This window comes from Octopus bimaculoides, chromosome 1 (genome assembly GCF_046866305.1).
Source record: "Octopus bimaculoides isolate indiv1 chromosome 1, ASM4686630v1, whole genome shotgun sequence".
Lineage (NCBI taxonomy): Eukaryota > Metazoa > Mollusca > Cephalopoda > Octopoda > Octopodidae > Octopus > Octopus bimaculoides.
Window position 1 is genome coordinate 60872839 of NC_142928.1, and position 22564 is coordinate 60895402.

Sequence of the window (22564 nt, forward strand, 5' to 3'; positions counted from 1 at the left end):
TAAGATCAGAAGCCATGAGAGCCACTGCCTGGTACTGCATCCATGCATTATTATTATTATTATTATTATTATTATTATTATTATTATTATTATTATTATTATTATTATTATTATTATTATTGTTATTATTATTATTATTATTATTATTATTATTATTATTATTATTATTATTATTATTATTATTATTATTATTATTATTACTACCATATTCTTTCAATCCTGTTTCCATTTCTTGCCTGGTGTTTTCCTGTCAACAAGGGCAGAAAAACGTACTGTATACATTAGTAGGCCATTAAAACAAGCACACCATATTACTCATTTACAGAGTCATGTGATAGAGAAAAAAGGGAGGACAAAGTATCAGCTGACAGAATCGTTAGCACGCTGGACGAAATGCTTAGCGGTATTTCGACCGTCGCTATCTTCTGAGTTCAAAATCCGCCGAGGATAATATATATTTAAATCTTCATATTTTGTACTTCACCTGCAAAACTAAGCGAGCTACGCGTTTCCAGGTTACGATCAATGTTTAGTTTTGTTTCCTATTATTTATGAATGTATGCTATTGTGGCTTTGTTAGTCTCTGAGAGCTTGGTGCATGCTTATACCATCCTCTTTTGTGGTATTTCAAAATGCTAACATAACTGCGAGTGTAAATCCCAACACGGTAATACCGCTGGGAGTATTCTTTGTTGGATAACATTGGTTAGTTAGGAACAATGTGATTCATCGTTTCTTTCCTATATTTACATACTGTGAAAATATTTACTGTTTTCTGCTTCACTAAATACTTTTGAATCTTAAGACTTTTCCGTGTATTTTTCTAGGTTATTTAATATTTCCAGGTATTTTCCTGGTAGGGGATTTTCTTGCTATCACTTTATCATTTGGAGTAAATTACAGTCTGTTTTGCAATTCCTTGTTGCCACTACATTTTTTGTCATAACGATAGTTTCAGACTACTTTTCATATTTGTAGTGTTGTATCCACATTTTTTTCCAAGGGGTTAATGTAAATTGAGACAAACTTGATCCTGGCATTGCTGCAATATAATCGTTGCTTTCCATCCTCTGCTGACATAAGCAGCATTTGTTCGCTGAAGTAGTGGAATAAGTATCCTTACTGAATTAGAGCATAGAACATGATCTTGAGCAACCAACTATATTCACTTCGCTTCTCTCTTTAAATCTGCACTCTGAGCCACTTTCACTTTGAGTGTTGGTTTTCCATATTGTTGGTGTCTGCCCATGTAACTTCATTTCTTTTCGTGCCTCTCGTATTTCAAACTGATCCTCCTTTGTTATACTTTCAAGTTTAACACAAGTAAGACCCAGTTTTATTACAGCTATTGTTATTGTTATGGCTGTTGTTGTTATTGAGTTAAAATTACACTTATTATACTCTGTAGAAGTCTTGTCATTATTTGTTTTATAGGTTTGTTTGCTAATATAGGTACTTCGAAGGAGAATTGTTATCTAGACTTCACTATGGAAGATTTTTCCAGACTGTTATTCAATTCAATTCGCCCCCTGCTTTACACCAGTCATTGCTCCGATATTGACAGAGAATACTTCTATGTCCATATTTCTCATTCTATCTATAACATTCTTCCGGTTTCTACACAGAAAGTATTCCAATTATCTCTAAAGATAATCATTTATAGACATCTGGATGAAATACCTCATTATGTAACTGGATCACCCATTTTGTTTTATTGGTGTCGACTGTTAAGCTCTAATTTCCTTGTCTGCGTGTAGATGGATTTTCTAGAGACCTATGCTATTTCCACTTTCAAATTGCCATTGGATATCATACAAATTTTTTCCTCTGCAGTTGATGGTTTATTTCCTTGCGTATTCTTCAATAAAAATGGGTAGAAGTCTTGCCGTCTTCCAATATATTCTTATACGACTGTAAGCCAGTCAGAAATTCGACGTTCTGACTTCAAATTCCGTTTTAGAATAAGGCTCTAGCAATATTTTGTTGGGAAGCACTATGAATCCGTTTTCATCAAATATAATATCTCGTCTTTCATCTGCGACCTTTGAAGCCGAATAGTGTGGTTTTGATGTTTAAAGTAATCTGATTTCTTTAAAAGCTTTGAGAATTCTTTGGACCCCAGCTATTAAGCTCCTTATCTCTTACAAATTCCTTTGATATCAAGATGATTTCATCAACAGTAATTTCACCGACTTAGTTAATCTCAACCTTTTGAAGTGGTCCTGACGCAGTTCTGAAAACAAAATTCCATCCTGACATCCCCACTTGAATCCTTTACCCTTCGTAGCGATGGTAGCAGGCATTATCAGAAGTATACTCTAAAACAAAATATAAGTCGTAAAATATTTTGCAACTTTGTTTCGGCGTTGGCATGTCACTTGGTGTCATCATTATAGAGCAAAAGGCTGAAATTGGTTAATCCCCAATCATGTAGCTTGTTTCTATGTAGTTCACGGTTGCAGGCGTGAGGTATTTCTGTTTTCATATAATATATGTGAGGGTGTAGATCATTTACACATCCCCATTTTTTCAAGAAGCCATGAATACAGAATACCGTCACACACTTTTTTGTGGTAAACACATGCAATATATTAGCCTTAATCTATAAACATTGCTCTGTTTATCAAAAAGATTTTCAGAAAATTTATTTCATCAAAAACTATTATTATAAGTTCGTTAGGAGAAAGAATATTTTTGTAAAAGTTAATATTGCTACAGAAGTTCTTGTAGACATAAAACGCATGTGATTGAACTGTAGATTTTAAGATCATTTGTGTTTAATTGTTTTACTTTGCTTCAGAAAACGCTGGTTGGTATCGCCTTTTAATCCTAGGTCACACGGATTCAGTTATGGTCAAATAAATTCCAGGCGTGACCAACCCATTATTTGTATATCTTTGACGAAATTATTCAGTCTTTCCATTTGGTGTGATTTGCAGGGATTTTAGCTGTTATTTCTTGCAGACCGAATGATAACGTAAATTTTCCCTCAATGACTCAAAATGTTCCTTCATTAGCTTACTACGCATGCTGTGATTGTATTATGATGTTTGATGCTACTTTTCTATTTCATTTATTTGCTCTGTAATCATTTCTAATCCACGGTTAGCTTACTTTTTACATTTCATTTTATTATTGTAGTTGGTCCTCAGTTTATATTAATTTTATCTCTTTAATCTATTTGTTTTAAATTTCATCCGTTGGGTTTTCCAAGTCGCTAATTCTTTCATTTGTGTTAGCATTAAACGTTGTTTCATATTATTATGACTTGGATGTGTTAGATATGGACTTCTGTGTCACTTGTTTACTGTTATGGTGTGCTGCCATTGTGTATCTACCGTGTCCTGTTGTAGAGTGGCTTGTGTCGTATTAGTTACTTAACTATAGTATGACTGTTTCTATGTTTTCTTTTCAGCTATGGCTACGTGGTTGTATATTTGTGAATGCCTCTTCTTTTGATAATTTTATGTTATTCGTATTATCAAAACTGTGCCTGAAAGACTAGGCTTTCTCTTTAGAGTTTGAAGATATTTTGAGTTGATAATTTATTTAGATTCCTGAAATCTCAAGAGAGAAACAGATTGGGCGATGATATTACTAAACAAATACATTCAGTTGATTGGCGAGAACTAAATCATTGATGCAGCAGTAATGAAAATTACCAATGCATTAATTCGATACTGAAACAAGCGTGAGTGTAGCTCATGTATAGAATTGACTGCGGTTTAAGATTCACTATATAGCCAAGAGACATAGGTATATAAGTTCAAGTTTCCAACACGATAATTATGTATACAACTATTATAATGGTACCAGTAGTAACCCAAATCCACCCTGCCTAACATTCCTCTTAACTGAATATTAAAAAAGAGACAAATATTTACTCTAGCAAAAAGTCTCCTTATCTTCTTAAAATGATTATCTACTGACATTAATTATGTCAGAATTCCTCCAACCATTAGCAGTTCCGTCTTTCATTCAGTATTCAGGACATTTATTTTCTCTCTCACTCTCTCACTCACTCATACATACATACACGCATGCATACATACATACATACATACAGACAGACAGACAGACATACATATATACATATATACATACACACACACATACACACACAAACACACACACATATACACACAAATACTGGGTCTGATCAATAAGTATCCGGACTATTGCCATAGTAACCAAGCTAAAGCACGCAATGTAAAGCTACTTGGCAAAGATTGATCGTGGACACTGCTGTGCCTGTACACTAAGTTTTAATGTTCTAGCTCACTTCCGCTGTTTACAGAAGTGCTTGGAAGAAAGGTGTGTAGCGTGTAATCGTCGCATTGACCATGGCAAAGAAAGTTGCCATAGCGATACCTGCTCAGAGGCCTACGCAAAGTTGCAGAAAGTGTATGGAGAGGAGTGTAATAGCCGCGCACAAGTGTGCGAGTGGTTCAGACATTTCCAAGATGGCTGTAAAAATGTCGATCTTGACGAACGTTCTGGGAGACTTGCAACCAGCAGAACAGATGTGAGTGCAGCTGTGAGGGGAAATCGTTGACTCACCATCCGAGAGTTATCAGGGGGTGTGTAGATTAGTTACAGTTCAGTTTAGTCCATTATCACTGAAGATTTTGGTACGAGACGTGTGTATGCCAAGTTTGTGCCAAAACAGGTTTCACCTGACCAAAAAGACACTAGTATTTCAGTTGCACAAGATCTCCTTGATTGTGTCGAGAACGATGAAAAATTCTTGAAAAATTTGCGTAGGCCTCTGAGCAAGTATTGCCAAGCTTTTGGCAAAGTTTGATGCAGATTCTCTGCCCAACTTTCTCTGTCATATTTAATGCGATGATCACACGTTACACACCTTCCTTCCAAGCATTGCTGTAAACAGGGAAAGTGAGCTAGAATGTTAAAACTTAGTTCACATACAAAGTAGTGTTCTTGGTCAATTTGCGGAAAGCGAATTCTCTCTGCGTGCTAGCTTCGTTAGTATAGCAGCAGTTCGTATACTTATTGATTAGACCATGTATATATATATATATATATATATGCACTCACGCACACACATGCACACACACATATGCACATACACACATGCTTACATATATATATATATATATATATATATATATATATATATATATATATATATATATATATATATATATATATATATATATATATGTATGTATATATATATATATATATATATATATATATATATATATGTATATATACATACATATATATATATATATATATATATATATATATATATATATATATATATATGTATATATATATATATATATATATATATATATATATATATATATATATATATATATATATATATATATATATATATATATATATATATGTATATATCAGCGCAAATGCTCCGACGGACGTAGTAAATGGTCAACTAGACAGTGTTTCGGCGTACATGCCACCTACTCAGTAGTAGACACCACCCGGTCTTTTGGAACTAGTAGATCAATATAAATCAACAAAGTTTACACTGAAGAGTGAGGTAACTTGCCAAGAAGAGATACAGGACGATGAAATAAGTAACTGACAGAAATAAGTACAGGGAATGGAATTATCCACTTTGAGCACTTCAAAGCCGTGCTCCACTATGACTGCAGTGGAATGATTGAAACTAGCAAAAGAGTACAGTCTCTCAATAGACATATCTTGTATTTTTAGATTTTAAATTTATGAAAAGTTCTTAACGGATGAATGTTTTGTCAGTTGTCTGACGACGTCGTTCGTCAGGATTAAGTTTTCCATTTATTGAAAAGATAAAACATTTACATACATTAACAAAGCGCATGTGCATCATATATATGTATATATATATATATATATATATATATATATATATATATATATATATATATATATATATATATATATATATATATATATATATATACATACATATACATACATACATACATACATACATACATACATACATAGACCTTACAGACATACATGCTTACATACACATACATACTTATATACATACATAAATTTATGTAGTACATATTACACATATTGGATTACTGGTAATTTTCAAATATGAATGCACAGACGGGCGCAAACAGACATATATGCATAGTTGCATGTGTGCATTTAAACCTCTATACATATACATGCACATACTCATACATTCACAAGCACCCATTCAAAACACATGTATATGGGCAGTTAAGCACGTATATATACATATGTATGTGTGTAAGTGACTGTGTGTGTGCATATGTGTGTGTATGTATACACGGAAACACACACACGCACATATATGTATCTATCTATGTATTTAGCTTTCATTACGGGGACAACACTCTACCGCGTAATACGTGTGTATGAGAGGATCAATATGTTAAAAAATGGCCGAACAAGAGCAAAGCAGAGGAAAAGTAGGAGGCCCATCAACTTTCACCACTGACGTGATGATTCAACCAGGTTAAGTGATAATTATAGCGAACAGACGAGTCACTGTCGGTGAGGTGGTAAGTTCTCTGAAAATTAGTTATGATTCTGACTACGAAAACGTCCACGACAAGTTTAGCTTCCGCACAGTCTGTGCGAGATGTGTGCCATAAGATCTTACCGAAGCACTTAAGGGCAATTATGTGGAAATTTGTTAACGCTTACTTCACCGATATAACGATGAAAACAAAGCTTTGCTCTAGGGAATAGTCTCTGGGGTCATCACTTTGAGCCAGAATTCAAAGACAGGGTATGGAATGTAAACACTCGGAATCACCAACGAAAATGCAATTCAAAACTCAAACTTCCGCTGAAATAATGATGCTAACCCCTTTATGAGACGCAAAAGGAGCTGCACTGGAACATTATCTAGAAAAGGGGGGTTGCAATCACCAGTGTAGGTTACAGCGAAATACTGGTCAACAAACTTTGAATTCAGCATTTCGCATGAAACCCCGAGTTCTATTGTCAAAACAAGTGCTATTGTTGCATAAAAAATGAACACCAACATACGGCCGTCCACATAGTCGAAATCCTTGAAAAATTGAGTTTAGTGTTGCTGGAACACATTCAAACAGTCCATATTTCGCTCCTTTCGACTATTACCTCTTTGGATCACTCAAACATCCTTTACAAGATCGTCGATTTGCTGCGGACGAAGTACTGGAAGCAGTGCATAAATGGCTGCAGTGTCAGCCGAAAACGTTCTTCTCCGATGAAATAAACAAGCTTGTGGACCACTAGAATAAGTGCCTCGAAAGGCAAGGAGACGATACCGAAACATGATGTAATTGCGGAATTCCCTACATTTGTTTCTTTGAGGCTACGAGTTTCGTCACCAGCATTCGAGTGGATAAGTAAAACATTACACACACTCATTACAGAAACAAGAGTATATGCGTAATGTTTTACTTATCCACTCGAATGTTGGTGACGAAACTCGTAGGCTCAAAGAAAATCAAACAGAAAACTTAGAACGTGTGATGGTGTAGGCGCATTTACGGAGGGAGACATGTTAGAAAGGGAGAGATACAGAGAAAGAGGCAAGTGGGAGTAAATTGGATATAAATATAGAAAAATAGGTGTTTGTAAGTCGGTATGCGGTAGAGTTAGGAATAAATCAAATAGAAAGGAAGTAAAGAAGAAAATAGAGAAATAACAGGCATACATTCTGGTCATTAATTCTATCCCCATACCTTCTTGACTTGTTTATTCCTTATCTTTCCACTTCTCCTCACACACACACGCGCGCACATACACATACACAGTCAGCCACACAGACTGACAGACAGGCACATACACACACTACGCAACCCCCCCCCCCCCCACGTGTTTCTCCTTTTCTTACATCATTTCTCTTTCTATAAATACACTTCTGTCATCACACACGGTCTTCTATTATTTCCTATCTACAAACATATTTTAATGTAGATACGTCTCCTTTGAAAATTTAGGAAAAGTAATTCCCTTGGATTCGTGAAGCCGAACAAATAATAAATTTTAAATATCTCTATAATCCTTCACTCTACATTGCATTACACAACCTACCCTGCTATTGAAATTCAGAAAACCGAAACAAACTGCAATTTTGCTAAGGTTATATCCACAGAAATTAAAACTGCAATTTATCACGATTCAAACATACACATACACACACGTACACACAAACACAAACACAAACATACATGCATACATAGATGCATAAACAAACACACACATGCACACACACACGCACATATATAGATAGATAGATATGTATGTGTACATATCTCTCTCCCCTATTTCTCCTTTCCTCTCTCTCTTTGCTCACACGTGACCATTGTCCATCTTACTTTTCTTCACGTGACCACCTTTCTTTCCTGTACAGACGTTCTAGAGACTGGACGCCTCATATCTATCTCATCTATCTTTTCTATTTTCAAAGAAAATATTTCTCTCAGCATTCACTATTTTTCTCTCATTCAGGTCCAACGACCTTCCATATTTGTTTTCGTTCGGTTTCGTTGTATGTCACCACTCTCCTGTTTTTGTTAATAACTTTGGCACTCCATAAATCCAAAATATTATTTTGCTATTCATGAGAGCAACTGTCTTCAGAAACTCATATTGTCGTTGATTGCTCGAAATGGGAAGTAGATGAACAGCCAACAACTGATGAAGGGGTCGTTCTTTGTATTACTTGTCTTGTTTTCCATTTTTTCTCTCGTTATTCTCGTATTTAGTCCATTTGTTTTTGTATTTCATGTTGTTCACTGTTGGTGAAGTCCTGTACCCATATATGCATATATATATATATATATATATATATATATATATATATATATATATATATATATATATATATATAATTATATATATAATTTATATTATTATTTAATTGAACACCACGCATCCATTTCCAAGTATGTATATATACATAATAATATAAATAATATATAATTATATGCATATATCCATACATAAAAATATGCATGTATGTATACATACATGAATATAATGGTACAGGACATAAAAAAAATCCTTAAACACAATGAGAAACGAAAACATAAAAACGAAAACATAGAAAACGAACTTTTTTCGAACAACAAAAAAAGCAAATAGAGAAATGAGAATGCAACATAAAGAGTATAACCCTTCGTCAGTTGTCCCTGTTTCATCTACTCCACGTTTCGAAAGAAAGGACATTATGCGACTTCGTTGAAACAGTCCTTCCCGCAAAGCAAATTAAATAAAATTTGGCATTTTTTGCGGAGGGTGAAAGTGTTAACAAGAACAGGACAGTGAGAACAAGACAGTAAAAACAAACGTTGAGGGCTGTTGAGCCAAAACGATAGAAAAATTATTATGAACGCTAGGTAGACGAGCCATGAGGAGACAGGGAAGGCAGTTTTTTCTTAAGAAGAAGTGGACAGAAAGAACGATCTCCTTTCGTCAAATGTCAGCGACGAGAGAGTCAAGAAGGAAGAGTGTGTGTGTGTGTGTGAGAGAGAGAGAGAGGGAGAGAGAGAGAGAGAGAGAGAGAGAGAGAGAGAGAGAGAAGGAGAGAGAGAGAGAGAGTGAGACAGGGAGAGAGAGAGAGAGAGAGAGAGAGAGAGAGGGAACGGTGACAGGGAGAGAAGAACAGAAAGAATGAACAAGAGAGGGAGAGAGATACACAGAGAAGAGATAGTAGAGGAGTGCGCATTGTAATTATTAAGATAAAACTTACTTGGAAAAGAATATGTGGCGTTCTATCATATAAATAATATATAAATATATCCATATATCCATACATATATGTACATACCTACATCTATATGTATACATACATGCATATATTGGATCATGCGTCCATGCCACATGAAACATTGCTTACAACCCATTGCCTCGTTGCCGTAAGCTTGGCGAAGCATGCTCAATGTCTCTGTATAAGAATTCCCAAGTTTAAGGCAAAATTTCACGTTAGCTCTTTGTTCCAACTTCCTGTCCATGACAAAAGTCACTGGCTACAACATACACGTAATCACAAGAACGCGAATTTCACAGCTTGCGAAACCCAGCGATGCTTCTCGGCACACTGCATCATAAAGGTCACTGCTAGGACTCACTGCGCACAAAACCATGTACTGCCATCTGCTGGTGCGCTACAGAACTTGTCCGGGAACCTTTTGATGTCACCTCGTAAGTGTAAGTGTGTGTGTGTATGTATGTATCTATATATATATATATATATATATATATATATATGTAGGCGCAGGCATCGCTGTCTGATAAGAAGCTCGCTTCCAGAGTATATAGCTCCGGGTTCAGTCTCACTGCCTGGCACCTTGGGCATGTGCCTACTATTATAGCTGTAGATCGACCAAAGCCTTGTAAGTGGATTTGATAGACGTGTTTCTTTCCCCACCACCGCTTGCAACAGGCGCTTGTGAGTTTATGTCCCCGGAACTTATCGATTTCAGAAAAGAAACCGATGGAATAAGTACCAAGCTTTAAAAAGAAAAGTACTGTGATCGATTTATTCAATTAAAAATTTAAGGCAATGCTCCAGCATGGACGTAGTCTAATGTGTGAAACAAGTAAAAGATAAAAGAAATATAATTAAATGTACAGTGGTGACTGTGTGATAAGAAGCTTGTTGCCAGTCATATGGCGTAAGGTTCAGTGCGTGACAACTTAGGTAAGTGTCTTCCACTATAACAACGATATGTATATGTGTGTGTGTGTGTTGTGTATGTGTTATGTGTGTGTTGTGCATGTGTGTGTGCATGTGTGTGTATGTGTCGTTCCGCTTGTATTTGTCCCACATCACCACTTAAGTGGTGTTCGTTTGTTTATATCCCCTTAACTTGGTGGTTAGGCAATAGGTAGATTGTTTAAGGGATGTAATGGCGGGTTCCGTCCCAACTCACCCAAATGCTTTCCTGTAGCCAGCAAATGCAAAATAAAAGTGTATAATGTACTTTGTGACTATTTTTCACTCACACACACTGAGTAATAGTTAAATATAATGTACTTTGTGACTATTTTTCACACACACACACACACACACACACACACACACACACACACACACACACACACACGCCCGCTCGCACGCACGCTCACACACACACATACACACACACACACACACACACACACACACACACACAGTAATAGATATGTACGATCCAGTGATCCAAGTGTAGTCAGTTAGTAAGGTTCTAGCATATATGTGGCTAGTACAGATGATAAAAGGTGGACAAATGCGATAAAATAAGTTTATTAGCATCGTAGATTACACACTTCGTCCCATTTCGAAATTAAAACGGATTTGGATATGCTGACAGTCCCCATACAACTCAGTTTAGCAACTAAAGTTGTTAAAAATGCGAATAAAAATCGCTATAAGTAAGGAATGGACTACGACCGTTTCATTTGCTAATCTCTACATGACAATGTAAACAACGTGCAGGTAACAACACCTGAAGATTAGCTACCTTGCTTTTATTATTTACAGATACTAAAATACTCAGGAATCTTTAAGAATAAAATTAGAGTAGGCCATAGCCTAACTAGTAACCTAGCTACCATCATATAAGCTAGACGCCTTCTAGGAAACTAGGAAAAATACCAACATAAACATAACTGCTAACAGGCAAATGGAATAAATCTAGTCCCTGATAACTCGCCCTCAAACAACACTGACAGCAGGATAGATAATAACCCACCACAGCATAACACAAGCACACATAAACTGAATAATTTATGTGGCTGCAGAGACAGAAATAAGTGTCAATTCTCCAATAGGTGTAAAGCAAAAAAAGCGTAATAAACCAATGCAATGTACTCGCACATAACCATACGAAATCTGATATAGGAGTCACGAAAAATGAAATGAAACTTACATACAAATCCCACCAATCTACCTTTAGAAATAGAAGTAAAGCAAACTCTACACGACTTAGTAGCTACATCTGGGTAATTAAAAGACAAAAACATCGACTATAGTTTAGAGTGGTGTATCCTAGCGAAAACTCTGTCTTATACCATTATCAATAAGTGCTGTAACACTTATTGAGAACAGAGAAACTACTAATTTTAATGGCCAAATCACCTCTATTCAATAAAAGATATGAAAATAATTCTTTTTGTTTGTATAAACGCCCGTTCGTATTCTCTAAGTTTCGTTAAACCCGCCCATTCCTGTATACACCACCATCTCCTAGCTTAAACGTTATTAGCAGACCTACTTATCAGCGTATTACCTCCCCATAATCTTCCCGAACTATATTATAAATAAATAAAAATTGTTATATCTTACGCTAGCTTACTCCAACACGCATCAATAAATAATATACCTAATCTACTTTCTATGCTAGCCTACCTTTTTCTTATAATTCTTTTCAGTCGAGAACTACCAACCCTTTTTGCACGCTAAATTACCCCTCTTCCATATTTTTCTTTTCTTTTGCATTGCACACCTCAAACCTAAATATAATTCCGTTACTTTGTCTTTACACGCTAAATCGTACTCCTGCTAGATATAAACTTTACCCTTATTTACGGCTTCCTTTGCAAATATTCGAATTACCCACAACCTATAAGTTAGTGACACATAGCTCCTATTAACACACTGGATATCCCTAATTACCGATAACTTCCTCAAAATACACCGGCGGTCAACTAGTCGTACAGGCAGACACGTGTAAGTCATGCTAATAACTAACTAGGAGACTTCAGATTCAACCAACCTCTATTCTTCAACTACATCACAATGGATCTATTGAACTTTGAACCCAACTAAAATGTAAGACTTTCGAATCATTAAACATTTTCTTTTCCGATTTCTCCCTCTATTTTTCGCTCTATTCTCCTCTTTGTCTATCTCTGCCTTCTTGGTTCTGATGACATCTACCATTTACATCGAGGTAAATACATATTTACCTCAAAATGGTACACAGAAACAGCTGTAAACTCACTCTTACCTTCACCTTGCATAACTAATTAAATAATGGCTTTTTTGCACCAAAGTTTTTTCCTCCATTTTCTTATCGTCTATATATACATTGAACTACGGTTCACCATTATAAATTACCTGCTGCCGTATACCTTATACCAAGGACCATACTTACTGTGGTACTTACCAGGTGTACCTCTGGATACTTCTATTCCTTAGAGGGCTTAACACCGCTAACTCATATCTTACACACACACACACACACACACACACACACACACACACACACACACACACACACACACACACACACATATATTCTATGTATTACACCTTGCGACAATGGAAACTTCATTTAATCATGATATCCTCGGCCTGAAATGTTGCTCGCTGTATATGCATCACTTGGAAATTTACCGACTGGTTTAGTTCTATTACTAATAAGAGAAGCACTAAGTTTATCCAGTTTGACATTTCTAGTTTTTATTCCTCCATCAACCCAATAGTACTTAATAAGGCACTTTGGCTTGCTCATAACAATGCTGGTCTCACCAGGGAAGAAATTAATGTTGTGTTGGCCGCCAGAAAATCTATCATAAAATTTGACAATAAGTTGTGGGTCCGTAAAGACACACCAGATAGTTTTGATGTTACAATGGGAGTTCTGATTCAGCTCAAGTAGCTGATTTAGTCTGTTTATATATACTTTTTGAAATGGCAGAACAGTTCCCAAACATAAATGGAGGTCTATATTGTGATGATTGTTTACTTTACCTTCAAAATGCTTCCGACCAAAAAGTACAAAAAGTTAAGAATAGTTTAGTTAAGTTTTTTTCCGTAGAATGGGCTTAAGCATCGTTTTTGATGATGATGTAACGAAGGTCAACTATTTAGACAGTACACTTAACTTACAAAATAATTCGTACTTTTCATACCACAAACAGGCATTAAATCATGGGTATAGTGCTGTGTTGGATGACGTTAAATCTGTCACCTCATCCAGAGCTCTAACGTGTCTGCCTAAACTAGAATTTTATTTCATGAGCCTTGAACGTACGGAAATCAACGTTGATTTTAAGGAGAATTTGAGCTTAGAGATCAGTGAGCAGGATCAAATGCTATAAACCATTTTTTACCTACGCTGAAACAATCCAGCCAATTTACTGCATTTACCCTTTGGTTGTGCCCAGAAACAACTGTAATCCTCGAGATTTCTCTCTTTACCTGCACTTTATCTGCAACTATTAACTAGCTGTATTTCAAACTGAAATAGTTTTTATCGTGTTCGTTGTAAGATTTTGTGAAGGATATGCAAGTGGGTGACCTCCAGTTTGTGTAGGAGCAGTGGTTGTGAATGCTAATAATGAAAGCATTGTAAGTTGTAATTGTTCATTAGCCCCAATTTGGCACTGAACAAGCATACTTATGATGAAATACTTTTCAGCTACGGCAATTCCATCTATTTAGGGTATTATGCACTCCAGATTACAATTTCTGATGTATCCCCTTGGAAATATTAGACTGTATCAAGTTGAGATTTGAGTCAGATATGATTGTAACCTTTTACAAATCAAGCGACTACGTAGAGGCTATCTTGCCTTATAGCATTTCTATGTCGTTATCGCTGCTGTTTAGCCTTGATCAGGTATTCCTGTCATGACTGCCATTCATGTATATAAATGTTTAGGGTCATATTAACTTGTATACCTTTAAACATATGAAGATGGTGGGCCGATATGTGGGTAAGATATAGTTGCTATTTCTAGCAGGCCCGCAGAAGCATCATCATTACTTTTCACTGTTATTTTCATCTGTTTAGAAGTGAATGTCTTCAGATGTTGTTTAGCGCCAGTTCAACCTTGGTAGAGTAAATCTATAATTAAAAGTAATCAAACTAGAAGCTCCGAATTCTGCCGGGGATTTCAAGAAACACATTATTTAAGGTAGAGTGTATTATTTGAGAAACATAAATATGTATGCTTACACACACATTCACACATATATATATACATACACACATATTACAGTTTTTTTTTGTATGTATACGGGTGAGAAAATGTACACGATATACATAATCCTTTCTATTATAGGCACAAGGCTTGAACTTTGGGGGAATGGGATAGTCGATTACATCGTCCCCAGTGCGTAACTGGTACTTAATTTATCGACTCCGAAAGAATGAGAAGCAAAGTCGACCTCGGTGGAATTTGAACTCAGAACGCAAAGACAGACGAAATACCACTAAGCATTTTACACGGCGTGCTAACGTTTCTGCCAGCTCGCCGCCTTAATAAAATTGCGCCAACAATACGAAATAATTCTTTCTATTATAGGCACAAGGCCTGAAATACGGATGGTGGGGGAGGGGTTAAGTCGATTACATTGACCCCAGTGTTCAACTGGTACTTAATTTATCGACCCTGTAAGGATGAAAGGTAAATCGACCTCAGCAGAATTTGAACTCAGAACGTAGCGAAGGGCGGGGCGAAATAGCGCTAAGCATTTCATCCAGTGCGCTAACGATTCTCCCAGCTTGCGGCCTTGTACACGATATATATAATTACAAATGATTGCATGTCGGGTTTGAGCAGTGTTCAATTAACGAAACGGTTTCCTCATTGAAGTATCGTACGAAATGGCAGAGTATTCCACACACAAATGTACTCTTTTTAAGCACTGTGATACAGTCTGTATTAGAGTTTATTTATTCGATCGAAGGTGATGATTCATTACATCACCATTTCATCCGTCTTTATCGTTTAGTGTTTTATCGTCTGAAGGAACTTCACTGAAGGCGTGTGTCTCTGTGGTTAGTGTATTCGGCTTACGGTTGTCAATTTAAATACCAGCAGCACGTCGTGTCCCTGAGCAAAAAACTTTATTTCGCGTTGCTCCAGTCCAGTTAGCTGGTAATGATGAGTTCTACCTGTAATTCAAAGAGCTAGTCTTGTCACATTCTGTGTTTGATGCTGAATTTTCCTCAGAACTACGTTAAGGTTACGCGTGTCTGTAGAATACTCAGCCACTTGTAGGTTAATTGCACGAGCAGGCTGTTCCGTTGATCGAATCAACTGGAACTCTCGTCGTCATTACCAGAGTCAGCCAGCCTGAAGGAACACACGGAGTTAAAAACTGGAAAGAAATATTCAACTTTAGCAGACTAAATTCCAATCATTTTTCACATTCTTTTCTGGAAACTAAAGTACATTAAAACAATGTACTTTGACTTTCCTGTTATCCCCTTATTACACAGCATTATATATGTCGAATCAATGATATAATATGTTGCACTATACGAAACGGTCAACCGGCTTGAAATTACAACGAAATCTCCTGCGAATTACCCGTAACATTTCATCCTAAATAAAGATACCTTGTCATGGATGAAATACTTCTAAATCGTGTATCTGCTCAGTTTGAAATAACCTGCAAATAAAAACCAACAATACAGAATATGACGAGCCAATAAGGCAGCCTCCGCGTAATCAGTTAGCATACAAAAAATACCCCGCAAAATATTCCTCGTTTTACACTATCATTTTGAAAGAAGAAAGATACACTGGATTATGTAGTGCTAAACAGAAAAGCCACGAAAGAAATAAGATAGAATAGAATATAATACAGTATAATATAATATAATACAGTATAATATAATATAATATATTAGTATAATATAATAAAATACTAGCTGTGAATGTAACAAATACCTACCATTTATGTCTAGGTACTAAAGTAAATAGCAAAGCCAGCAGACAGAACATGAAATCGGAAAATGCCAAAGCGATCATTCCGTAGTGTGCTGACTTTTCCATTTTGGACAGGTTCCGTTGCATTTTCTCTCTGCTGAGGACAAGCATATTTAGCAAGTTGCCAAGTAATCCTATGACGCAAACTGTTGGTACCCCAAAATCCATAATTGCTTTGCCTATAGAAGACAGCACTTCATTTTCTGGACTTTCTGGCCGCGTCGTTGTGTTCTGTAGGGTGCTGTTCGGGCAATCCATGACTACCTGTGAAAAAAAAAAAAAAAAAAAGGATTCTCGTTATATATTCTACAATTTTAGTAAACGCTAATATTTGTATGTATATACATATACATATACGTATACATATAGCCAATCTAAACATGAACAAGCAAGAAAAAACAACAACGTGAGGACGTGGAATAAGTACAGTGTTATTGGACGCTCAGGAAAGGAAAGAAAAGAAAGAGGACTTCACGTTTCGAGCGGAGCTCTTCATCAGAAATATAGAAAAAGTTCAAAAAGGGAAGACGGAGAAAGAAAATCGTCAACGATACATACGCGGTCACATATTGAAATGACCGGAAGGGAATGGGTGAAGAAAATGTTCTTTCAAATGCAGGAGAGTGCAAGAGAAGGAGATATGTGTGCGTATGTGTGGGTATGTGCGTGCGTGCAGGTCAGTGTGTGTGTGTATAATGATAGCACGTGTATGTGCGCACGTGCTCTGCGTGTGTGTGTGGTTGTGGCTGTTTATGTTTGTGTGTGGTTGGACTTACTGTGGTTTAAGGTCATAGGAAGAATTTATAGTAAGAATTTTGGTAGGAGTGGCTGTCTGTTGTGTGTCTACCTACACATGTGCGTAGGAGAATGGTCAGTAGAAAGGTATGTAACTGGTAGTTTGAAGTATGTGTGTGTGCGTGTATGCATATGTAGTGTGTGTCCATGTATGTATAATTGTGTGCGTGTATGTATGAGTGTGTGGTGTGTGTGTATGGAAGATATGTGTGGGTTTATTTGTGTGTGTATAAATGTGTGTGCGTGTGAGTGTATGTGCGTGTGTTCATGTGTGTGCATGTAAGTGCGTGTGTAATTTGTTTGTGTGCATGTGTGTGTGAACGAGGGGTTGTGTAGGGAGGTTTATGTGCGTTTTCTTTGCGCGTGTGTGTGTGCGTGTGTATGTGTATGTGCACGTAGTTGTGAGTCCGTGTATGTGTGCTTGTGTATATGCGTGCGCGTGTGTGTATGCGGGTGTGTTTACGTGTATGTGTGGGGTTGTGAGTGTTAGGTATGTGTACATTTGTGTGCGTGTATGTGCGTGCGTATGTGTGCGCATGTGTGTGTTTGTGTACGTGCCTCTATACGTGTATGCGTATGTGTATGTGTGTGTGTGTTTCTGCGTGTATGTATATATTGTGTATGTGTATATATATGTATGTGTGTTTGTATGTGAGTTAGTGTATGCACGTGGGGCTTGTGTGTGGGGTTGTTGTAGGGGTGTATGTGCGTTCCTGTGTGTATGTACGTGTGCGCGTGTGCTTACGTGCGTGTGTGCTTAAGTGCGTGTGTGCGTGTATGTGCATGTGTGTTTATACCCATGTGTGTGTAATCGTGTGCGTGTCTGTATTAGTGTGTGTTGTGTGTTGGAGGTATGTGTGTGTACATGTATGAATGTGTGTATTTATGTGTATGTATGTGTATGTACGTGTGTATATGTGTCGCTCCCTCCTTCACTCTCTTGAAGACCAGCTTCCCCAAGCTTATTCCTCCTCTCCTCCCTCTGCCCTCCACCCTTCACCCAACCCATTCTTCGCTTCCTTCTTAATCTCAGCCACTAACTCCACAATTTTCCTCACACACACACAAACAATTCCACCGCATCCTCAACCTTTCACCCCCTCCCCTCCCATACATCCCTTCCCCTACAACACACCCCAATCTCGCATCCACCACGCTCCTCCACCGCACCCTCCACACACCCAACACCCCGACATTCCTACCCCTATCCCATCCCCACCCAACCATTCCAACCCTCCTCTCCAGACCTCTGCACCCGCTCTTCCCGATCCCACTCATCCCACAACTCTGCTCCCACGTACTGTTGTCATTATACCACCCAACCTCCTCCTGTCCGCTGCCGAGCGCTCACTCCTCAGTAGGGGACTCCGCTTCACGCCTCTCACGCCCCACTGCGACGAATGTGCGACACGTACCGACGTCAGCCAGTTCCTGCACCGCATCAAACTATGCGCGTTTTCCCACACGTCTACATAGCGTCACGACAATCGTGATTGGTTTTGGGAGCTGGGGCACCTCCCATCCAACTGGACGCCGTCTCCAGGGCAATTCAGTTGGTCGATCGATTCAATTTCCAAAAATATCCCTCCGAGCCAACCTTACCCGTGCTGAATCGATCGCTCTTCGCGACCTCCGTCGCCGCGACGACATCGTCATGAAACCGTCAGACAAAGGTGGAGCAGTGGTGGTGTGTTGCACGGACCTATACGTAGAGGAAGCACTCAGCCAACGCCACCTCCTCCCCTCCGACGCCACCTCCTCCCCTCCGACGCCACCTCCTCCCCTCCGACGCCACCTCCTCCCCTCCGACGCCACCTCCTCCCCTCCGACGCCACCTCCTCCCCTTCTCCCCCACCTCCTCCTACCAACAGCGAGTGTCTTCCACCATCCATGACCTCATCTCCTCTTCTGCTCACTCCCCCACCGCCATCAACCTCATCTCATCGTCCGAACACCCTGCGCACACACACATGCACACACACACACGCACAGACATACGCATGCACACACCCACATCTACATACACCCACGCGTACGCACGAACATGCATGCGTGTACACACACACATACACAAACGCACACACACACATATACACATGCACAGGTATGCACAGATACCTAACCCACACAACCCCACGCACACCCAGACGCACATACATATATATATACACCTACACATAAACGTACACACATACACACAACCACATACACATACAAACTCAGGTACACGTGCATACACGCAACAAAACGCACACATAACTCGACACACATCTCCACGTTCACACATACATATACACACGCACGTACATACACACACGCATACACACATATGAATACGTACATACACATACACACATTCGCACATGTACACACACATACGCACATACACGCACGCACGCACATACACACAAGAACACAAGAACACACACATACCCCTACACAAATCCCACACACAACCCCCACACGCATACACTAACTCACATACACACACATACATATACATACACATGCACAATATATATACATACACGTACACACATATACATATATGTACACACATACACATATATATATACGTTTATACATAAGTGTATATGTATACATACATATATATATATGTATATATACATAGATGTATATATACATGTGAGTGTGTGTGTGTGTGTGTGTGTGTGTATGTCTTTATCTGTGTGTATGTATATATGAAAGAAGAAATATATTTCAGAATAATATTTTTGTTTTTTATTCAGAGCTAAAGGGATAAATACGTAGATGAATGGCATAAAGCGATTGAAACGCCCGCTTTAAATGCTTGGAGCAATGAAACGTAAATTCATATCGAAATTTCTTTTTTAATTTTCAACGTACAGAGCCTTGTTATTCTATTTTTTTAGCATCCTAGCTTTCTTAGTGGAAAAAGTGATAAAAAAAAAAAAAAGCTGAAGTTTAAACTGGAAAAAGATAGAATATTTATGAAACTCACGTCACCCGAAAGATTTAAAATACTTTTCTTTAGCTTTGATTTAAAATGTAAAAATTATGATGGTTTTGAAGCTTTAATGATGTTCTGATCGTAAATATCTTCTTTAAGTGACAGTGTCCCTTATCCTTGTAGCAAACTGGCTATCAAATAACATCCTTAGTAATGCACTTCACATGGAAATAAAAAACCAAAAAAAAAAAAACCCCTCAAAGCTTTAAAATGATAAAATTAAAAAATATTGAAAATTGTTGATTGACTTAATCGTAAACATGCATAAAAAGTTGTGACATCTTTTCAAGATACTCAAGTATTAGTATGGATTTTCTAAATCCTTAAAGTATAGTTCTTGAAATTGTGATTGAGTTGGACACCTCAAGCGTCACAACAACGTGGTGCAGTGTAGTGTTTGAGAATCGGGTTCAAGCTGTTTCATGATCTCTGCGACAAACCAACAGGACAACAATACTAAAACAATAGCAATAATAACAAGAACAACAAAGATTATCTCTGAACTTCTAACCGAAAATGTTGTTCAAGGAATTATAATTGACATTCTGGCTATTTCTAAGACATTCAGAAATCCTTAACAGAATGAAAAGATTCCTCTAATCGGACAGATTTCTCTAATCGGCTAGCATGTGTCAAACGCCCATCCTCTTATAAGATTGACTCAAGATTGCAACTGAGAAAGACAAGCTGTGGGAAAGCTTTTTTGATGACTGAATTTACCACTAACGTGATAGTGCAAGCTAAGGAATCAATATGTGGAGTGGGTATAATCAACAGCTTGAAGTTCATCCCACCTGATGAAAGAACCTGCTTCGTACAGAAGAAATGAAGAAAAGGAACAAACATTTCAGTCATGTGAAGTATTCCCTGATATACACCATAACGTCAGCTCGTAGTATGATATTGTAGACGTGTACGGGTAATAATTTCCATAGATATCTTGTATCAGCAGATTTACGTGTGAATTTGATTTTATACGTATTCATCAGTCTTAGTTTCCTAGGCAACTAAATAGCTTGAGCTCTATTAGTCCCGTAGAGCTTCTGCGGAAACTTTGCCTCTGAGGGACAAAAAAGATTATCAGGAAGATCTTAATCACTTGTAATACTATTGAAAGCTTGTGAATACCTAAGGTTACAGGTAGTAACTCGCTACCCTTGCAAATTCCACCAAGAATCATAAGGAACCTGAGTCAAATCAATAACAGCAGCAACAACAATAACAATGATAATAATAACAACTTCTTTATTAGCCATACGAGTCGTACACAAAACAAAATTGATGATACAAAACAAAGGCAAGTGGGGATTTATATATAGCATATGTAAATGATAGAACAATAACATTAAAAAAAAAATATTAGACAACAAATTCCCCCAAAAGGGTGATCTCCATCCAGGGCAAACAAGGAACCCCACTCATCCTGGAAACACCGATTATCAAAGGCACTTCAAACAGGCAATCCACACCTTCCTTTCCTCCAGCCGGCCAACAGGTGTATACACAGAGTAGATTCATTCACACGGGCCATCCTCGCCACGTTCCCTCATGTTTCACCCAAAATACTAAGAGCAAAATACTCCCACCCAAAATACTGTGTCTCAAATCGGCACAGCAACCCAGTAGTACTACCAAGTTAGGGACTTCTGGAAATTATTCATAGGCTCTGGTCCGAAAGTCCTCTGGAAAAGTCCAGCCACCTGACTTCCCCTGACATCTTGACTTTTTCATAGGCTGTCGTCAATTTTGTCTGCTACTAATCCCCAATAGATCCCCAAGGTGAAACTTGGCAAGACGCGAGCTGGCAGAAATGTCAGCACCGGGCAAAATGCTTAGCTGTATTTTGTCTGTCTTAACGTTCTGAGTTCGAATTCCGACGGGGTCAACTTTACCTTTCATCCTTTGAGGGTCGATAAAATGAGTAGCAGTCTCGTACTGAGGTCGACGAAACCAACTAGATCCATCCCCATGCCCTAAGGCATCAAACTAGTAGAATCGTTAGCACACCGACATTTTTTTTGTCTTTACTTCTGAGTTCAAATTCCACCAATGTCAATTTTACCTTTCATCCTTTCGGGATCAATGAAATAAGTACCAGTTGAACACTAG

At 37.8% G+C, this 22564-nt stretch overlaps 1 protein-coding gene across 4 annotated transcripts in view; it reads right to left on the bottom strand.

Annotated features, from left to right (window-relative positions):
• Positions 1-22564, bottom strand: part of LOC106871357 (uncharacterized) — a 365175-nt gene that overhangs the window by 14792 nt on the left and 327819 nt on the right. For all 4 annotated transcript variants that reach the window (XM_052967163.2, XM_014917766.3, XM_014917765.3 and 1 more), the window contains one exon: positions 16634-16932. In XM_052967163.2, coding sequence (XP_052823123.1) covers positions 16634-16926 — 293 coding nt within the window. In that variant the 5' untranslated portion in view covers positions 16927-16932. The remainder of the gene's footprint in view (positions 1-16633; positions 16933-22564) is intronic.